This window comes from Eretmochelys imbricata, chromosome 4 (genome assembly GCF_965152235.1).
Source record: "Eretmochelys imbricata isolate rEreImb1 chromosome 4, rEreImb1.hap1, whole genome shotgun sequence".
Taxonomy (NCBI): domain Eukaryota; kingdom Metazoa; phylum Chordata; order Testudines; family Cheloniidae; genus Eretmochelys; species Eretmochelys imbricata.
In genome coordinates this window covers 142,587,361-142,608,530 of record NC_135575.1, presented here as the reverse complement: position 1 = coordinate 142,608,530, position 21,170 = coordinate 142,587,361, and the positions used below count along the sequence as shown (strand labels likewise).

At 53.8% G+C, this 21,170-nt stretch overlaps 1 protein-coding gene across 1 annotated transcript in view; it reads left to right on the top strand.

Moving 5' to 3' along the window:
* The window catches only part of DYSF (dysferlin), a 300,841-nt gene that overhangs the window by 135,911 nt on the left and 143,760 nt on the right, over positions 1-21,170 (top strand). Inside the window, exons 24-30 of the mRNA XM_077816190.1 lie at positions 1,700-1,855; positions 7,652-7,783; positions 8,705-8,871; positions 11,093-11,207; positions 11,993-12,098; positions 13,380-13,522; positions 17,587-17,760. Coding sequence (XP_077672316.1) covers positions 1,700-1,855; positions 7,652-7,783; positions 8,705-8,871; positions 11,093-11,207; positions 11,993-12,098; positions 13,380-13,522; positions 17,587-17,760 — 993 coding nt within the window. The remainder of the gene's footprint in view (positions 1-1,699; positions 1,856-7,651; positions 7,784-8,704; positions 8,872-11,092; positions 11,208-11,992; positions 12,099-13,379; positions 13,523-17,586; positions 17,761-21,170) is intronic.

Sequence of the window (21,170 nt, the reverse complement as noted above, 5' to 3'; positions counted from 1 at the left end):
GCTAGTGGGCCTTGCTCATGCTTGCAGGGTGCAGGGGGGTTCCGTGTTCATGTCCCAGTCAGTCCTTTCCTTCTCTGCTGTGTCTGTCGGCAAGGGGGCCGGGCACAATGGTGGTTCTTGGGAGAAGGCCACCAAATAACCACGAGAAACTAACAGCTTGTGATCAGTTCTGACCTTGTGCTGGGTCCTCACCTTTGACTGCCAGGCAGAAGGCTCCATATCTGAGACACCCAGCCCCGGCTTGGGAGCTACACGTAACGCATGTGCTGAGCGTTTGCTGATGCGCTGAATCCTAGTGTAATGACCCTTCCCACCGTGTGTCTTCATCGGCGGGTGAATCCAGGACCTTGGCACTGAAAGCTCACACCTCTACCGCTTGAGCTAAAGGAGTGACACCCCCGGGAGTGCTCCACCCCTGCTGCGCCCCAAGGCCTCTCCACTCCACCCCCAGGCCCCGCCCACCTGCTGCTCCCTGCTCTCCACCCTCACCCAAGTGCCTCCCCCAGCTGCCAAACAGCTGATCGGCGGCAGCTCCCCAAACAGCTGTGGCTGGTGGGTGCTAAGCACCCACTATTTTTCCCATGGGCAGTGGGTAGGTGCCCACAGCACTTGGCAGCAGATGGTGTCCTTGTTGGCGCCACCAGCAGAGGCCAACTAAACCATGGAGACTAAACTGCCGAGATGAAGCCCGTCACAGGATGCACTTGCCTTGCCAGGCTGTCTTTGCTGTGGTCACAGCCAGCGGCCTTCAGCCTCCAGGGCCGTCGTCCTCAGCACAGGCCAGGAGGAGGAAGCGGCAAGGAGTGTGTGTGGTGTCTCTGCGACTCTGGGGCAGAGTTTTTCTGGGCGACACCCACTGGCTCCTTGGACTCCTCCTCGGGGCAGTGGGCACTATCTGGGGTCCTCTGTGTGGTGTCCCCTTCTGGATCCCTTGTTTGGACCCTGGGACCTGCACCCCTATCCCTGTGTTAAATTTTGGGTCTGTGTCCTCCTCCTTTTGCTGGTATTGTGAGTTCCACCTACTACCCCCACATGTAAACGTGCTGACACCACACCTGATGCTCTTGTGGGTGAGGGCTTTTGGAGACTAGGGGGCTTCCTCCCTCCTTCCTGCTGAGGTCAAGTAGCCTGACCCCTTTCATGGACAGGGAAATTCAAGCACAGGAAAACACCCCCAACAAACCAGCAACTGATTCTGAGGGTCTGCAACTACAGAAGGCAGGAATGGGTCTAGCTGCGTAACAGTGGGGCAGGGTGGTCCAGTGGGTAGGGCCCAGCGTTCAGACTTGGGTTGGGTTCCTGATTTTAACTTGCTGTGTGATCTTGGACAAGTCCCATCCCTGTTTGGTGCCTTAGTTTCCCCTCCCACCCTTTGTCCATCTGGTCTATTTTGACAGTAAGCTCTTTGGGGCGAAGACTGTCTGACTCTGTGTTTACATAATGCCTAGCATAACGGGGCCCTGTTCTCCACTGTGGCACGTAAGCATTACTGTAATACATTAATAATGATGGGTCTTTCCCGTCTCTGCTTTCTGCGACCCTGCCAGCTGTCTCGGAGCTGCCTGCTCTGTGGTGAGACCTGCTGAGATTCCACTAATCCCCCTCCGTGTCTCACTTTTCAGCCTGGATTTTTGTTGACTCATGGTATTGATTTGGGGAGGTTGAATAGATGCGATTTGTCTGCCACCGTGTTTTCCAGCCCCAGAACAGCCTGCCAGACATAGTGATCTGGATGCTTCGAGGAGACAAGCGCGTGGCTTACGCCCGGGTGCCAGCCCATGAAGTTCTTTTCTCCAGGACCGGCGCCAACTACTGTGGCAAGAACTGTGGGAAACTTCAGACGATATTTTTGAAAGTAGGTTGGGTTTTTCTTTTTGAAAGTATATTTGTTTTTAATAACATTTTTCTCCCCTTAAAAAATAACCAACAAAACCCAGCAGGGAAATCTGTAAACAGGGAAAAAATAAAGCCAGCAGTGCCTGTAAAAACAGCAGATGTTTAGGGTTTGGATTCCACTCCTATTTGGGATTGCAAGTTGAGGGGGAGGGGAGAACGCTCTGGTGTTTGTCTTTGCTCCCCAACTGTGCAGAGGAACCCCCCCCCCCGATTGTGGTGTTTGCCCCCCAGTAGTCAGCTGGGAGTCAAGAGATCTGGGTCTAATCCTGGCTTGCTGGGTGTGCTTGGATAAGTTGCGTCGCCCCTCTGTGATTCAGTTTCCCCATCTGTAAATGGGGAACATGGAACTTGGCCTCTGATGTTGGGACACAATATCCTAAAAATGATTAGCTTTCTGGAGGAGGCAGATTCCACACCCCTCCCAAAGGCACGTAGAGGTGTTAGCGTCAACTGCAGCAGTACACCCGCTTCATGGGGGTAGAATCCTAGAGGATTACGGGTGGAAGAGACCTCAGGAGGTATCTAACCCTGCTCAAAACAGGGCCAACACCAACTAAATCCTCCCAGCCAGGGCTTTGTCAAGCCGGGCCTTAAATAAGGATGGAGATTCCACCACCTCCCTAGGGAACCCATTCCAGTGCTTCACCACCCTCCTAGTGAAATCATTTTTCCTAATATCCAACCTAGACCTCCCCGACGGCAACTTGAGACCATTGCTCCTTGTTCTGTCATCTGCCACCACTGAGAATAGCCGAGCTCCATCCTCTTTGGAACCCCCTTCAGGTAGTGGAAAGCAGCTATCAAATCCCCCCTCACTCTTCTCTTCTGCAGACTAAATAAGCCCAGTTCTATCAGCCTCTCCTCGTAAGACATGTGCCCCAGCCCCCTGATCATTTTCGTTGCCCTCCGCTGGATTCTCTCCAATTTGTCCACATACTTTCTGTAGTGGGGGGCTCAAAACTGGACGCAGTACTCCAGATGTGGCCTCACCAGTGCTGAATAGAGGGGAATAATCACTTCCCTTGATCTGCTGGCAATGCTCCTATGAATATGCCCTTAGCCTTCTTGGCAACAAGGGCACACTGCTGACTCATATCCAGCTTCTTGTCCACAGTAACCCCTAGGTCCTTTTCTGCAGAACTGCTGCCTCGCCACTCGGTCCCCAGCCTGTAGCGGTGCATGGGATTCTTCCTTCTTAAGTGCAGGACTCTGCACTTGTCCTTGTTGAACTTCATCCGATTTCTTTTGGTCCAATCCTCCAATTTGTCTAGGTCACTCTGGACCCTGTCCCTACCCTCCAGCATATCTACCTCTCCCCCCAGCTTAGTGTCATCTGCAAACTTTCTGAAGGTGCAATCCATCCCATCGTCCAGATCATTAATAAAGAAGTTGAACAAAACCGGCCCCAGGACCGACCCTTGGGGCACTCCACTTGATACCGGCTGCCAACTAGACATCGAGATGTTGATCACTACCCGTTGAGCCCGACAGTCTAGCCAGCTTTCTCTCCACCTTATAGTCCATTCATCCAATCCATACTTTTTAAACTTGCTGGCAAGAATCTGCTGTTCACTGGGGAGCTGCTCCTGCTCATACTCGCAAGGGGAAAATGTCTCCTGGTACAGTGCTCCTCCACTGCAGCCACAGGGCTAGCTGCCATAGTGACAGCGTAAAGATTCCCGGGGACTGGCTGTCATCAGGAATCGAACCTGCTTCCACACTCCCAGCAGGTACTGGGAGCCGTCATGAAGAACCCACTCCAGAATGCCCGTTGGCAGTGATCTGTGTGCCCAACACCAGCGTTTTCACTGTCTCCCTCTTTCCCTGCAAAGGCTTTTCCCCAGGGGGCGGAGTCAGCCATAGAACTTTGTGAGCGTGGTGCTACTTTGAGAGGGAGTGCGACACCTACTGGACACGGTGAGCCGGACCTGGTTTGATGTCACTCGCTAGTTTGAAGTAGAGGCAGTGGTGGATTCTCTGCCACTTGAAGTCTTTTAGATCCTGATTGGAGGATGTCAGTGACTCAGCCAGAGGTTAGAGGTCTAGTACCGGAGTGAGTGGGTGAGGTTCTGTGGCCTGCGACGTGCAGGAGGTCAGACTGGATGATCCCGATGGTCCCTTCTGGCTTTGAAGTCTATGAGTAACACAGGAGGTGATCAAACAACTAGGTCAAAGCACAGACATTCTCCAGCTGACCATCTGTCTTCCTCAGCACTGTGGTGTCCCTCGATCCTGCTGGGATACAGGGACATACTTAATCTCTCTCTGCCTCAGCTCATCTGTAAGGGGGGAAGAATTGTAACTTTCCCTAGGCCTCAGCTAGTCTGTTTCCTGAGACTCGCAGCCACGGGTACTTTTATTGCAGTGTAGATGTACCCAGAGTCCCTTCCTCACAATTTCTGTCCTTGGTTACTTCTGTTCAAGCATAACCTCCTGGTTCAGCCTGGGTTAGGTTCCCCTGTAGCTGCTGGCTCACAAAGTGGATGAGCGCCGACTAGTGCTACCAGTACACCATTCTTGTAGCTCCTGTGCTAGAAGCCTGTCCTTTTTAGCACAGAAGCTTCTGGGTCCGATTTCCACCAAGGGCCAGCATTTTGGGCTTGTTTCACCACCCCACTGCAGTCAGCGGGATTACCCAGTTGTAAACGAGGACAGAATTTGGCTGAGGGAGTTTTAAATTCCCAACCCGCAGCTACCCAAATGAACTGAAGTTATGATCCCCTTGCCAAAGAAAGCTTCTTGTGTCTCGAATGAAATGTCTTCTCTCCAGTCCTCCCCATTTGGGAGCTGCAGCTCTAAAAAACAGCTGGCAGGAAAGGAAGAACCAAAATATTTAGTTTTTTTCTCAACTTCAGCTACGGATGGAAAACTAGCATCACTTAAAAAAAAAAAAAAAAAGCAAGTGAGAGCAAAAAAACCAAACGAGACATTTCACTGTTTATTTTTTCTATTTTTGTTCAAATATGTTGGCCGCTTTCAGTGTCTTAGTCTTGAAGGTCGTCTTACCCGTAGATAAACAGCACCAACCACTCTGCAGAGAGTCACATCCTCTCTCCTGCTCTTTGCTGGGTAAAAATAGGTCAGCAGCCCAAAAGACTCCTGTCTCATGGTTTACCTGCAAGCCAGGACACCTGGGTACTATCCCTAGCTTGCTGCAGGACCTGGGGCAAGTCACTTAACTGTGCTCTGCCTCAGTTTCCCCTGCCTACCTCGCTTACAGGGGTGTTGTGAGGAATGGTATGGAACAGCTAGATCTGGTCTGGAGCTTTTCAGAATAGTTTTTTGTTGGAAGTATCTCGATTCACCAAAACTTTTCACAGGAAAGGGTCAGTGAAAACGAGAGAGCGAGAGAGCTACTGAGCACTTTCCACTTCAGTGTAGCCAGTTGTCTAGTGGATAGAATGCTCACATGGGAGACCTGGGTTCAAGTCCTTGCTTTGCCTGAGTCACAGTGGGGGCCATAGTATTGACTATTCTGCAGAAGGTGTGTCTCTGGCTTTTCACCAGAATATTCAAAAGGTCTTGGTTTCATCCCGATGCAAAACAGGCAAGATTTTGAAATCTTGAAAATGCTCATGGGACAGGAAAATTGTTTCCCACCTGGTTATAGTAACAACGCCCCCCCAAAAAAAAGAACCAGTCTTCATTAGGGTTTGAGCCCTGAAGCACAGACCTCCACCATTTGTGCTGATGGAGTAACTCCACTACTTAGCTGCAGTAGTAGGCTGTTACCCTCTAGTGGCAGGGCACGCAACAAGGTTGGCCAGTTGGGAAGCCATTTGATGTTGTCAGGTGCGATACGAGTGATGAGCGTTATTGTGTATTTCCCTGTCTACATAAAGAGCACAGAGCAGATCCATTTACCTGTGAGAGGTACCAGCTTATGCAGTTACTTACACAGTTTAGAAGCTTTTTAAAGAGAAGGGACCAGATTTTGCTCTCATTTACTCAGGTGTCCCTCTGGAGGTGTCCCTGGCTCCCGTGGGGCCACTTTGGATTTACACCAGCATCACTGGACAGAATTTGGCCTCAGCACATGTCCACATGCTGTATCATTACCCAAGGCAGTGTTAGCTGGTCCAGACTGCTGGGCACATGGGGGGAGCTTGTAATCTTTGATGCCAGCATCTGTGCCCTCCCAGCATGGCAATGCATGTAGTGGTTAATGTGCTTCGGGCCATCACCCCCTTGTGTCCATCAGTCCCCTTTGCATGTTGGGGATGTTGCAGAGGGTTCCAGGCCCATTGGCAGTGGCTCAGGGCCTTCTCAGGCAGCTGTACCCGTGTGTCAGACTCACGCTTTGGCTGTAGCAGCCTGTGCCTGCTGCTTCCCATTCCTGTGGGCTCTGAGCTGGTATGGAACCGGGGCTGCTCCACAGCCCCGTCTGCTGGGAGGCTGGCGTTTGGCACAGACCAGCTCCAGGGCATGCAGACGGGAGCAGGGGGCACTGGTGGTACTTTAGGACCCATCACATGTGCTCATCGTGTGACTGTGGGCACTGGTGGAAAATCAGGGCCTTCCAGCTCACCTTACCTACCCCCTAATCCAGAGTGACCCTCCACAGGGGAGCTGCAACCACAGAGAGCTCTTAGGGGGCAGACTCCCTAGACCCTCGGGGCTCCGTCCCCAGAGCAACCAGCACTGGCCAGAGGGTGCAGCGGGGAAGTCAGGGCCTGCCGGAAAGGACTTCATGGCCTCTTGACGTCATCCTGTCGCTCAGCATTTGCTGCACTGTCATTGGCTCTTGGACCCCCCCCTTCATCCTGCCCCTTGCCTGCCATGGTCACTCTTCAGCTGCTCAGCCTCACTCTCCCCCACCCCTTTCTCTGCCTCAGTTTCCCTTTGCCTGCCCCCTTTACCAGTAGCTCTTTGGGCCATGGGGAGGCAGCTTCCGCCCCGTGCATGCAGCCCCCTGCTCAGTGTGGGCACTATCCCAGCTGAAGGACGGAGGGAGCTGAGGATCCCAGGCACAAAAAGCTGAAGCAGCAGCCTGTTTTTCAGGAGCAGGCTGCCACTGCTGTCTGGAGAGTAGGGACCTGGTTGTGCCCACAGGGCATGGCAAAGACCGGGATGTGGGGCAGTTGTGCCCAGTGGTTGGAGCAGAAATAGGAGCCCAGGGCAGAGCCGAAGTCAGGAATCAGAGCTGAAGGGCAGGACTGGGTTACCTGGAGTAAAGCAGGTGTGGCAGCAGGCAAGTACTTTGAGCACCCACTGAACTGCTGCTGGAGTTAAGACCCGATCTGCTGACAGGTGGAGCCAATCAGGCAACTGACTATAAGCCAGCTGCACTCGTTAGGTTGCCCAGAGATTGGCTTTGCCACAGGCTCTGATCCCTAACAGGGCACAGCGGGTCAGGGGTGGCGTGGGGTTCTGTTGTCCAAGAGCAGGTTCTAGGCAGTGCAGTCACTATAGGGCACACCACACACTCGTTTGCACGCCTGCGTGGCCATGGTTTGAGCATTGGCCTGCTAAACCCAGGGTTGTGAGTTCAATCCTTGAGGGGGCCATTTGGGATCTGGGGCAAAAATTGGGGACTGGTCCTGCTTTGAGCAGGGGGTTGGACTAGATGACCTCCTGAGGTCCCTTCCAACCCTGATATTCTATGGTTCTATGTCACTGGGTGCACAGGAGTGAGTAGGGCTCTGCTTCCACCTTCTCTCATCCTTATTGGACAGGCGTTAGCCCAGAGCAGCCCTTACCCTTAACAGGCAGCCGCTGCCCTGCGGATATTAATTGGGTTCCCTTTCTTTGGCAGTACCCACAGGAAGAAGCGATGGGCCCCAGGATCCCAGCCCAGTTGCGGGTTCAGCTCTGGTTTGGGCTGGCTGTAGACGAGAAGGAGTTTAACAAGTACGCAGAAGGGAAGCTCTCCGTCTTTGCCGAAACCGTGAGTGGACACCGGTGTTCCCTCTAAATTTTCCCCACCCATGTGCGTAATGAATTTTGTTGTATGCACCAATATGGAGGTGATGTGTCACATCAGTTGGTGCACGTAGCAAAATTCATGTGGTGGGGTGGGGCCCAGGGGTTTGGCGTGTGGGAGGGGCAGAGGGTTGGGGTATGGGGGGGGGAATGAGGGCTCTGGATGGGGGTGCAGGCTGCCCCAGGGCTACGGCAGGGAGAGAGGATTCCACCCAGCTCTCTCTCCCCCCCGCTCTCCCCGGTCGGACCAGGGCACCTCACCCCTGGCCGCAGCAGGTCCAGGACGGGCCTGGGTTCGGGCTGGGGGAGGGGCACCTGTCCCCTGGCCACGGCAGGTCTGGGTTCCCCGAGCACCTGCCCGGCACTTAATAGGCTGTGGCGCAGTTGTGTGGCCATGCAGTTTACAAGGAACTTAGGTTGACACTGAGTTTTGGATCCTTGAGTCCTCCCGCTTCTTCCCTCTAGGGGCGCTAATGTGGCAGGTAAGCATCCTGCCCTGGAAGGAAGTGAATTCAGGGCTCTGCTGCGAGTTGGTGCAGTTATTCATGGCAGGAAGGGCAGCCACAGTCCAGCTGTAAACACAGTCATTCCAAGCAGACCCTGAGCCGGGGGTTGGGTCCTTCACCTCTGGGTCACTAAGTCAGATTTCACTCATGCTAACAGCCCCTGAAGATCATGGCCACGCTCTTTGGTGGCCTGCATGGAGTTGGCTTCTCAGGCCACTCCTTTGACGGTATCCCTCAAACTGCCTCTATGATGGAGTGCTCTTCCCTGTGTAGTGAATTTACTCCCAAGTAGCTGCTCTCTGTGGGTCTCTTTCCATGCTCTCGCTGTTCCCATATACCCAACTGTTATCCTGAAAGTGTCTCTCATTTTGATGTCTAAGTATGAGAACCAGGTGAAGCTGGCACTGGTTGGGAACTGGGGGACGACTGGCCTGACCTACCCCAAATACAGCGACGTGACCGGCAAAATCAAACTGCCTAAGGACAGCTTCCGTCCCTCTGTTGGCTGGACGTGGGCCGGGGACTGGTTCATCAGCCCAGAAAAGACGTGAGTAGATTGCTTGATGGACACAGTAAGATAACAGTTCTGGTGCCCACAACTCAAGAAGGATGTTGGTCAATTGCAGAGGGTTCAGAGAAGAGCCACGAGAATGATTAAAGAAAACCTGCCTGTAACGGGGTGGGATTCACCCCTGTGGCACCTCCTGCTGGTTCCTGGGAATTAGCTCAGTTTCCAGCTCCGGAGTACCCTCTGCAGGCCCACATCCCTCCTGGACCCCGGTGCCCCTTTCTTTGGATGCTGCCCCAGGCAGTACACCCACTCTCTGGGTCTCCCCACCCAGGGGAACCCCCACCCACAATCCCCACCTTGCCTCAGTACATGGCTACTACCAGCCACCATCTAGCCCCCGCTCACTGGGGTAGACTGCAGTCTAATTGCCACTCATCACAGGCAAGGAGGGGTTTGGACCTGCTGCCTCTGCCTACCCCTCGGGCTATCCCCCGCAACCCCAGTACCTATTTGGCCTTATACTAGGCCACAGCCCAGGAGGGGGGTTTCCAGGCTAGAGCTCCCCAGCCGTGCTCCACTCCAGGTACCTTCTCAAGCTCCCCAGCAGCCAGGCCCAGCTCCCTCCACAGCTGGAGGAGACTCTGTCTGCTTCTGGACCACTGCTCTCTCATAAAAGCCAGCTGAGCCCTGATTGGCGCGTGGCCACAGCTGAGCCTGCTTCCCCAATCGGCCTGGGAACTGCGTGACCACCCCGCTACACTGCCTTGTAGCAGTAGACCCAAGGAGCTCAGTCTGCTTAGCCTAACAAAAAGCAGATATGGGGTGATTTGATCACAGTTTATAAGTACTTGCATGGGAACAAATATATATTTGTATATTTAACACCATTATAAATGATGGAGGCAAAGCGGGGTTTGGGGTGGAGGCTGACAGGTCGCAACCCCCCATGTAATAATCTCGTGATGCCCTGAGGGGTCCCGACCCCCAGTTTGAGGACCCCTGGACTAGATGATCACAATGGACTCTTCTGGCCTTCGAATCTATGAATCTGTCCCTCAGCAAGGGGCATGGGAGCTCCCTGTTTAAATAGCATTTGTCAATTACAAGACGTTTCATCTAAGGGTCCATAAACACCCTAAGGACATGTAGCCACCTGATAGCAAACCATCCGGCAGCCTAGAGGGATGTGGGTCTGGGGCTCAGCTCTTCCCCTGACAGCTGTTGAGAATTCAGTGCACTTCCTAAACTATTAAATTAAGATGATATGTATTGCAGTAGCATCTAGCAGCCCCAGGTGTGAACCAAGCACCTTTTACGCTAGGTGCTGTACAAATACAGACAAAAAAGATGGTCCGCTGAAAGGAGCGTCCAAGCTAACAAGCTGCTGGTCCCCAGTGCAGAGCCTAAGTACAAGAGATTTGGGTATGGGGCCTACCTGAGGGATTTGGGGGGCTGGACCTGGAAGCAGGTTGCAGGGAATTTCTGCAGTGCAAGAGCGGCCCATGCTGGCTTGGTGGCCAGTGGATCCACTCACTGCACATATCCACAGATCTGGTCCTGGTACCCACCAGCCTGTCCATTCCCCTGGTCGGGAGCTGGATAGGGCTCAAGGGGATAAGCCGTGGCCTTTGATCCTGACCTACTTTGCCCATGTCTTTAGGTCAGACTGGATGATCACAGTGGTCCCTTCTGGCCTTGGAATCTGGGAATCTGTGAACTCCAACTTTCACAGACAGTGCCATTGCAGAGCTCAGCTGTATACTGCACAGGGCTGGGAGATCCATTTGCACCGCCTTCCCACTGCCTGGGGCCTCCAGGCACGATCCATGGTATTACTGGCCTCCCATAGCTCTTGAACTGCCAGGAGACAGTGGCCCTGTATAAGCAGGTGTTACTTCACCCACCATGGAAATGCAGCCACCTCTGGGGTGGGACATGGCAGCTGTTGAATGTGCAGTGCAATGCAGGTTCACACAAGAAGCAAATCCAGCTGGAATAGCGTGTCCGGCTGAAACAGCAGTGCGGATGCTGCAGTTCAGGCTTATATCTGCTTTGGAAGAGCCTATAACTGGAGTGTCCACAATCCAGCTGTATTTTCTAGGCATCTGCTCAGTGGCATTGGTGAGCATTTTCCGTTCTGTGGGTAACGGGTTGGGATCTAGGAGGCAGCAGCTGGCTGAAAGGACGAGTGTTTGTGGAGATGATGCAGGGGAGCTCTTAGTTGCTTTTCTTTCCCTCTCATCCTCCCTGGATGCAGGTTACTTTATGACACAGATGCCGGTCACATGAGCTTTGTAGACGAAGTGTTTGAGAATCAAGTCCGGCTTCCTGGAGGCCAGTGGATCCACATGGCTGAGGCCTACACAGATGTGGTAAGAACTCCCCCCCACCCCCATAGACTGCTGTTGTATTCCTTTAGATGGCAAACCCCCTGATTGTCCTAGGACTGGCCAGCTGGGTGACCTTGGGCAAGCCACTTCCCCACTCTGTGCCTCAGTTTCCCCATCTGCCAAATGAGGATAATGATCCTGGCTTGCTTTGTAGAGTGTTTTGAGATCTATTGGTGAAAAGAGTTAGGTTATTTATTCATAGTGTCAATCAAACCACGCCCGCATTAACCGACTGAAAAGGTAGCCCGTGTCGTAGATTGTGGAATCCCCTACAAATGAGTCAGTTGTCACATTTCAGACTTCAGGAATGTATTTGCATCGAGGGATCAAAAAAAAAAAAAGGTTTAGATTCACTGACCATTTCACAGAGGGGTTATCGGGAAATGACTGCAGCTCATCCACGGATCAGCAGATCCCCTTGTGCATTCTCAGGGAATCCATTCTGCACCATCCGGCCAAGTGCTGTCAGTTTGGGGAGGGCTCCCTGTCTCATTGGTCCATATCTAGCACAGCAAGTGAGTCCCTGCAGGGAGTCTCAGCATAACCCGAACAACGGAGCTATTGCAACATTTCCATCCATAGATACTATTTACAAAGCATCAGGATGGAGCCTGGCACTGGGTGCTCTATGCTCCAGAGGGCTCACAGGCTAAAAGGGGAACTGATACAAGGCCGGCTTTGTTGCTAGCCACCTTGGAAGTCTGTGTGGGCTGTGGGTGTGCTCATAGGCCGAATATTGCTCAGTAAACGCACCCCATGTCTTCCAGAATGGGGAGAAAGTGCTTCCTAAGGAGGAGATCGAGTGTCCCCCAGGATGGAAATGGGAAGACGTGGAATGGGACACAGATCTCAACCGAGCGGTTGATGAGAGAGGTATGCCAGAACCTTACGTATATTTCAGCTTCCCTCCCCATCCCCCTTTACTCTGCCCACTGTGGCCATTGCCTCTCCAGGGAGGAGCCCTGCACACAGCTTCCCCATCCCAGCCTACCTGTCCCCCTTTGTCCACTACAGCTACAAAAACATTCCCTCCATTTCTACCTGGGTCTACTCTGGTGCCCCACTGCAGTGCTTCCATTCATGTCAGTGGGAGCTGATGGATCCTGGGATGCGTCTGTGCTGAGAGTTCTCTCCCCCGTCAGTCTAGCACGAGGACAGCTCGGCTGAAGTTAGCAGGGATGGAAGCGCTCGTGCCAGCAGGGTGAAAGCGTTTTTACCCCTCTGTTCATGCTGGACCAGCGATGGGGAAAGGGCCAGCGTAGAAGAGGCCAGCAGATCCCTAGCACAGCCGCAGCCAGGATTCCTCACCAGAAAGATACCGACAGACAGGCGAGAGAGCAACAAAAGTCCCCTAGAGGGACTGCCCCTGCTTTGACAGAGCCAAGCTAAAAGGGGGAACATTGGCTGCTGAGCCTTGGAAAGGTGTGAGTGCCGAGGAGGAAAGGAATGTGTAGGGACACAAGGGGTTACTAGGAGGAGGGCGAGATGCAACTGGGCTGGATCTGAGCCTCCTGATAGTGCGAAGCAGTCAGCTGGGTAGTGTGCTCCCATAGGACGGGGTAGGCACCCATCACATACTTACTTATTGAAGGGACCAGCAGATTACTTAACCTGGCAGCCAAACCAACCAGAGTTGCTGGAGTGGGAGGCAGCACGGGACACCCCACTGGAGTTCAAGACCAGCATGTTAACCTCTCAGCCATCCCAGATGGACGAAGAGGGACTGCAGACCAGCCTGGACAAATGACTAGAAATGCTGGGAACCATCTGGATGACCTAGAAGGATTTGTTCTAAGGTCACACCCAAGAGTTGAATGTCCACAGAGCAGCCCCCTGCATGAATCAGCAGTAGGGCATGCATACCCAGGGTCATCTGGTCCAAAGCATGGAGCCTTGGGCACTTGAGCTAAAGGGGTAACTCTGACATCTGGCAGCAGTAGTAGGCTGCTATTCTCTGTGTGGCCAGCCACTCGGAGCGGGGAAGTGACACACACTTTAAAAGCATGTTTCAGGCAGGTTCTGGAAAGCAAGTTTTGTTATTTAGGAAAACCCCAACTGAAATTGATTTTGAAAGCATCTGCAATGACTTAATGGTTAGATGCAAAGGCAGCTGCCCTATCCCCGCATTCACCCTGGTATCTCCTTTACTCTGAGGCTGGGAGTACGGCATCGCTATCCCGCCAGACCGTAAGCCCAAGGCCTGGGTGCCGGCCGAGAAGATGTACCACACTAGCCGCCGGCGGCGGTGGGTGCGGCTCCGCAGGAGGGACCTTAAGCAGATGGAGGCTGTGAAAAAGGTATGGCGATCCCAGAGGAGAACAATACCTAGGGCCAGATCCCCAAATGGGGTCCATTGGTGTTGCTCTGTTCCCAGCTCTGCCTTTGGGCTGCCAGGTGATCTTGGTCAAGTCACTTTGTCTCTGATTCACAGTCGTAAAATGGGGGTGATGCTACTGACCTCCTTTCCAAAGCACTTTGAGATCTGACGGAAAGCCCTGTTTGAGAGCTACATAGTATGACTTCTGGGGTGGCATATGACTCTACCTGCGTAGGGGGAGAAAATTTGTCCCTTCAATGGTATGCTTTTCTGGGCAGGGACCTTGGCTTCCCCTCGGCCTCAGAAGCACCTGGGACACTGACACAATAGGAATAATTGTGAGGTTATTGCTGTTGTTTTATTAATAAGTCAAAGGGGCAGGACCCCAGCTGGTGTCTGTTGGCCGTAGCTCCATTGGAGTCAACGGGGCAGGTCCCCAGCTGGTGTCAGTCGGCCGTAGCTCCATTGGAGTCAACGGGGCAGGTCCCCAGCTGGTGTCAGTCGGCCGTAGCTCCATTGGAGTCAACGGGGCAGGTCCCCAGCTGGTGTCAGTCGGCCGTAGCTCCATTGGAGTCAACGGGGCAGGTCCCCAGCTGGTGTCCGTCGGCCGTAGCTCCATTGGAGTCAACGGGGCAGGTCCCCAGCTGGTGTCCGTCGGCCGTAGCTCCATTGGAGTCAACGGGGCAGGTCCCCTGCGGGTGTCCGTCGGCCGTAGCTCCATTGGAGTCAACGGGGCAGGTCCCCTGCGGGTGTCCGTCGGCCGTAGCTCCATTGGAGTCAACGGGGCAGGTCCCCTGCTGGTGTCCGTCGGCCGTAGCTCCATTGGAGTCAACGGGGCAGGTCCCCAGCTGGTGTCCGTCGGCCGTAGCTCCATTGGAGTCAACGGGGCAGGTCCCCAGCTGGTGTCCGTCGGCCGTAGCTCCATTGGAGTCAACGGGGCAGGTCCCCAGCTGGTGTCCGTCGGCCGTAGCTCCATTGGAGTCAACGGGGCAGGTCCCCAGCTGGTGTCCGTCGGCCGTAGCTCCATTGGAGTCAACGGGGCAGGTCCCCAGCTGGTGTCAGTCGGTGTTGCTCAGTTGAAGATGATGGAGCTCCTCCAATTCACTCCAGCTGAGGAGCTGGCCCATTGTCTCCGAGCAGCTGACAAAGACCAGTTATTCCAGGCCCTGGTGAGGTGAGTAAGGGTTGTTGTCCCCCACTGCACAGATGGGGCAATTGCAGAAGAGAGGTCCAGGATCAGATTTTCATGGATAGCTGCCATGTCGATGTGCCTCCATTTTTGGATGAGCAGCTTGAGACGCTTTGACTGACTGCCTGCTGTTTCCCATGACGTCCGCTGGAACGGAATTGTGTTTTAAACAAAACTAAAAACCAGAACGCCCCTCAGCAAGGATTCCTGCAGGCGTTCCTGCTGCGAATGGCACAGGGAGCCTTTCCCCTCAGGCTGTAGCTTTAACCCATTGCAGGCTGGGAGTGGCTGAGAGGCGTGGCTCAGGCCCCAGCGGGGAAGGGCAACCTTTGCCAGCAGGCTCAGGAGAGAAGCCAAGGGTTGACTGAGGCTTGGAAGGTGACCTTGTCTCTGACTCCCGAGGCCCGTTGGGTGAGGGCGTGTCGGCAGGGCAGTGGGCATAGCTGATGTGGAGAAGCAGAGGACCCCGTTTCCAGAGCTGGCACTTTTCACCAAGTCCCAATCCTTCTCACACGTGGTTCCCCCTCCTCCCCACCTCACGTGCATGCCCGCCCAAGCTTTCCTGGCTATGGTGAAATATGCACAGCAGGCTGTTCGGCGAGGGTGAGAACCGCTCCCGTGCAGAGAGGCTAGCACAAGGACTTAAACACCACTGGAGCCCCGAGGGGCGATAACCCATTTAGCCCGTACATTCACGGCCGGAGATCAGACCCTATGGACGGGGGGGATCCAGGCTTTGTGCCGGAAGCTCTGCCCAGGGCTCGGTTTCAGCCTCCCTGCCTAATTTCTGAAATATTCCCAGCATCCCGCTGTCTCGCTGCTCCCCACTAGGTGTCCCCATTGGCCCAGGAATGCCGTTGAAATGGCTGCAGCCTGGAGGCTTGCGACAGTCAAATGCCCGCAAGATTTTCTCTTTTGCTCTTTCACTAGAAAATGCAGGGAGACCCGACTACCAAACCACTGCACAGCGGTCGATCGGGCCCCCGTGGCTTTCCAGAGGCTGCGATAGGCTAGCGACATGGCACGGCAGCCTCTGAAATCATACCAGGGCACCTAAGCTCTGCCAGCCAGCACGCCTGCCCCTTTAGTATTATTTGATGAAGAGAACTCGGTGCTGGTGAAAGGTCCCAGTTCTGTCACACACCTCCTGGGGGACCTTGGGCAAGTCACTTAGGCTCTCTACACCCCTTGTTCCCCCTCTGGCAAATTGGGATAGGAATCCTGCCTTTGTCTGGTTAGATTGTAAACTCACTGGGGGCAGGGACTGTCTATAACCATATGTTTGTCCAGCTCCCAGCACAATGGGGCCTGATCTCAGCTGGCTCCTACCACCGTACAAATACGAATGATAATATCACAACGGATGCTGATGTCTTCTCCTTATCCAGAAGACAGGCAGAACTTCCATCCCTGCCCCAGGCCTTAGCTGTGATCCAAAGAGAGGGGGACTTGTCTCCAGGGTCCAATCGATCCTCCAAGGAGCTCAGACTCGCTGGGCAAGGGACTGACTCATTTTACAGGCCTGTCATGTGGGGAGGACTTTCAGATCCCCAGCCACGTGTGAAACAGTGACCTCGAACTGAGAGCCTCAAGTCTGTCCCGCTTTCCATCTCAGTGTAAATCCAGTGCAGAGGGTCCAGGGGGAAAGTATTGACAGGGTTTACCAGCGAGGAAACCCGTCAGAAGCGCCCTGCTCACTGGTGAATAACCAAAGGTGGGCAGGGGAGGAAACATACTGTCAAGCTCTGAAGTATCAGATGCAGGCAGAGAAACATGGGGGACGAGGGCAGCGAGGAGAGAAACTGACCTGATGCTTTTCTCCCTTACAATGGCAAAGTCTCTAAAGTGCCTCAGCCTACAACTGCAGCAGCTCCCCAGCTTTGAGCTAGTCCAGAGCTTGGAGGGGAGACCTCCAAGGAAAACAGGGTGCTGCGGGTGACCCGGTAGGCGGTGTCCTTCCCCTCGAGTCATCGCTGAGCTCATGCTCTGCATCAGATGAGGTGTAAGGCAAAGCGCTTGGCCGGTCTGTGGTAAGAATCAAGGTGTTAGCTGACTTTAGCAGCCTGGCAACATTAGCATGGGGTCAATTACTGCCGACCTAGCTCCGTTCCCCTGCAGTGTCAAGTGCAGATGATTTTCTTTATCTCTTCCCCACTACTCCTGCAAGTGGTGTTAAACACTTACTGGTCGTGTTTATTCTTTATAGCGGGGCCAGGTCTAAAGACCTCAGTCCAGGGCTGGGGACCCATTGCGCTAGGCGCTGTACACACATACAATGAAGAGACAGCCCTTGCCATCCAGAGTTTACAGGCCAAGACCCAGCTCCTCAAAGGTATTTAGGCACTTAACTGCCATTTAAATCAATGGGAGTTAGGCTCCTAAATACCTCTGAAGATCTGGGCCTAAGTAAACAGGGGTCTTGTTTCACCCCACAGGTGGCTGCACATCAGTAGTGAGTAAATTATCCCTATTTGGGGTGCAAAGGAGATGGTAGTGAATGAAAGGCTGTACCCTGGATGGCTCTGCAGTGCCGTCAGGTTAATTTGGGGCTCTCAGCATGGTTCTTGATTGATGCCAAAGAACCACCAGCAACTGGACCAGTGGGGTACCCGTTCTAACTACCAGTGATGAATGGGTCTGGGGGGATGGGGCAGCTCAGTGGCAGTATGGGGGAAGCTTGCCCTGTGGCTGCGTGTCCTGGGCCTGCTCTGTGGATACTTGGCACCACTCTCCAGAGGTCAATCCAGCTCTTGGCATCAGCGTTAACCAGAAGGGGGCTGGGGAGCGGATCTGTCCCCCTGCAGATGGTCCTTCCTTGCAGCGCTGTGATTCCCCTGCTCTCTGCCCCCATGCAGCACAAGCAGGAGGAGCTGGAAGGGGAGGGCTGGGAATACGCCTCTCTCTTTGGCTGGAAGTTCCACCTCAACTACCGCAAGACGGACGCCTTCCGCCGTCGTCGCTGGAGGCGCCGCATGGAGCCGCTGGAGCGCACGGGAGCGGCCGCTGTCTTCGCCCTGGAGGGCGCTTTGGTAGGTACCAGGGCAGGTTTTATTGCCAAGTCCTGGGGTTTCGGAAGGCGGCGGGTAGAAACGGGCTTGAGCCCGGAAATTCAGATCCAGATCCAAAGTATTTGATAGATTGTGAGGCCGGATGGGACCACTAGGGTCATCCGGTCTGACCTCCCGCAAACCACAGGCCAGAGGATTTTGCTCAGTGATTCCTAAAGCAAGCCAATAACGCCTGGCTGAGCTAGAGCAGATCTTTCAGAAGAACATCCAGTTTTGATGTGATGACTCCAAGCGATGGAGAACCCTGGCCCTTGGCAGCGGTTCCAGTGGTTAATCACCCACCCTGTTCCTTATTTCCAGTAAGAATATTTCCACTTCTCAGCCACTGGATCTTGGTCTGCCTTTGGCTGCTAGATTAAAGGCAGCTGCAGGGTGTGGGGTTAGCTTTGTCTGTACCAACCCAACTCCAGTTGGCTCAACCAAGGTGCCACTCTCCTTTTGGCTCCTCCTGGTGTCGTGGGAACATGTGCTTCCCGATTCAGGCCTTTGCTGCTGCAACATGCACGATGAACACACAGGTGGGTCAGAGTCATCCTTGTCTCTCTGTGGAGTTACACCAGGCAGGGCTGGATTTAGCCTGGTGAGTCTGGCTGCCAGGCACAGGGGGACTGCTCAGCGGACTTGCTCAACGCACCTGTACGGGATAGTGAGAAAGGGAGCTGAAGAGGGCTCTCCAGCTGGGATGAAGGCAGTACAGCTCTTATCACCATGGCTTGGGAGAGGCTATCCCAGCAGAGCTGCTGCTTAAGGACCATAAGGTTCAAGTCCCAGCTGCATGGGCAGTGAATCTGGCCATCGTCCAGGGCAGGAATCCCTCTCAGCTAGTTGAATCTACTGTAGAATCTCGCCAAAGGCAACAAGGAAACCCAGATATTCTCCAGAATCATAAACTGCGCCTCCAACCTGCCTTGGTACTTAGACCTCAGGATGCATCTCAGCCCTTTATTATTGATACAGGGTTCAGCCAGGATACTTGGATCCAAACCTGAACTTCCCCAGAGTTGGGCAGGGGTGGTGGTGCGGGCCCAGTCTCTAATGCAACACAGGCCCATACAGAAGGAGAAATTCAATAAACCACTGTAATATCAGACCCATCCCCCTAGGCTCAGAGACACATCTCCATCAGAGGAGCTGGCACAGGTGGCCCAGTCCATTTTGAATAGCTGTGAGTCCCACCTCGGAGCTCAGGCTTGCAAACAGCCTTGTTATCTGCTCTCTGGGCCCTTCTATTATTTGTTTAACTAATATGCTGGCTTTCTTTATATCTTGGATTTCATAATTGGTTGGCTTTTTCAATAGCTAAATGGGAAACAACCACTGCAGTACAAAGCCCCTATTATAGGGTTGTTTTTTTCCCCTTTGGATTTTTCTTCTTCATGCTACATTTTGTCCTTCCTTTTGTCTGACAGTTGAACTCGGTGGTAAGTTCTAAACAACTTACTACATGGAATTTAATCATGTCAGGTTTTTTATGTTCACATCGACCCTGCGAGCTCTCCAGGTTTTTCCAGAGAGTAATCTTAACTGTTGCTTGCCCTGAAGAGATGCACGCTCTGCATGCAGGCTCAGGAGTTAGGACTCCTGGGTTCTATTCCTAATGCCGCTGCTCATGCTCTCTGACTTGGGGCCACTCACTTAATCCCTCTGAGTCTTGGTTTCTCCACTTATAGCACTGGTTTTCAAACTTTTTTCCTGGGGACCCAGCTGAAGAAAATTGTTGATGCCCGTGACCCAGTGGAGAAGGGGACGAGGGGTTTGAGGTGTGGGAGGGGCTCAGGGCTGGGGACGAGGGGTTTGAGGTGTGGGAGGGGCTCAGGGCTGGGGCAGAGGGTTGGGGTGCGAGAGGAGGTCAGGGCTCTGCGCTGGGGATGAGGGGTTTGGGGTGTGGGAGGGGCTCAGGGTTTGGGGGGACTCAAGGCTTGGGCAGGGAGTTGGGGGGCGAGTGGGTCAGGGCTCTGGGCTGGGGATGAGGGGTTTGGGGTGCAGGAAGGGGTTCCAGGTTTGGGGGGGCTCAGGGCTGGGGCAGGGGATTGGGGCTCGGACTTACCTCCGGTGGCTCCCAGTCAGCAGCACAGCCAGGGAGCACTACGGACCACGCTGCGCCCCGGAAGTGGCCAGCAGCAGGTCTGGCTCCTAGGCAGAGGCGCACTAGCGGCTCTGCACAACTCTCGCCCGTAGGCACCCCCCACAATTCCCATTGGCCGGTTGCTGGTCAATGGGAGTGTGGACCTGGTGCTCGGGGTGGGGGCAGCGCATGGAGCCCTGTCCCCGCCCTGCCTAGAAGCCGGGCCCACTGCGGGCTGCTTCTGGGGCACAGCGCGGTGTCGGAAAAGGTAGGTACTAGCCTGCCTTCGCTGGGCAGCACCGCCGATGGGACTTTTAACGTCCCGGTCAGCAGTGCGACCCAGTGCCTTACATGCCGTAACCCAGTAGTGGGTCGCGACCCACAGTTTGAAAAACACTGCCGTAGAGGGCAGTGGTGTCACACACGCACAGGGGCAATAAAGCATGATGGTCTGCCATTAAATTGCTTTGTGACCTTGGTCAGCTCCTTTCCCCTCTCTGTGCCTCAGTGTCCCCTTCAGCGCAATGGGGATATAGATATGGACATTCCTTTGTTGTGTTCAGGAGGGTTTCCTTAGAGATCGACCCAAGCTGCAGAATTTGGATCCAGTTTAGGTTTGGTGGCGGGGGAAGAATGCCCCATTTTTGTGCTCACTTTGAAGACCATAGTAGGGCGGGTTGGGAAACAGGTCCTCTGTCCGGAAAGATTTTGTGATTTCCAAATTTTCCCATCCAGAACTGAGAGTCTCACATGGGGTGGTCTCGATCTGTTAGCTCACCAGTCTTGCTCCGTCCCCCACTATTTGGCCACACCCAACTCTGCATTTGTCAAGTCCTTGTGAAGGAGTGACCCCTCCTGGCCAAGTTCTTGGTAGTCTGTCCCCGTTCTGATAACAGGGAAGCAGCAGATTCGTGGCGCCAGGAGGGTATAGCAATTTCCCCTCTCTTGGTAGTAACACCTCCTCATCCGTTATTGGGAGTGGACCACATCCATCCTGACTGAATTGGCCTTGTTAACACTGGTTCTCCCTTCTCTTCATGTGTCAGTATATTTATGCCTGCATCTGTAATTTTCACTCCATGCATCTGAAGAAGTGGGGTTTTTACCCACAAAAGCTTATGCCCAAATAAATCTGTTAGTCTTTAAGGTGCCACCAGACTCCTCATTGTTTTTGTGGATACAGACTAACATGGCTACCCATCTGATACTTTTCTCCTAAATCACGCACTGAGTTAATGGCAGATTGGTGGCTAGAATCCAGTTCTCCTGCCTCCCTAAGGGACCCTCCACACAGGGCCTACACGAG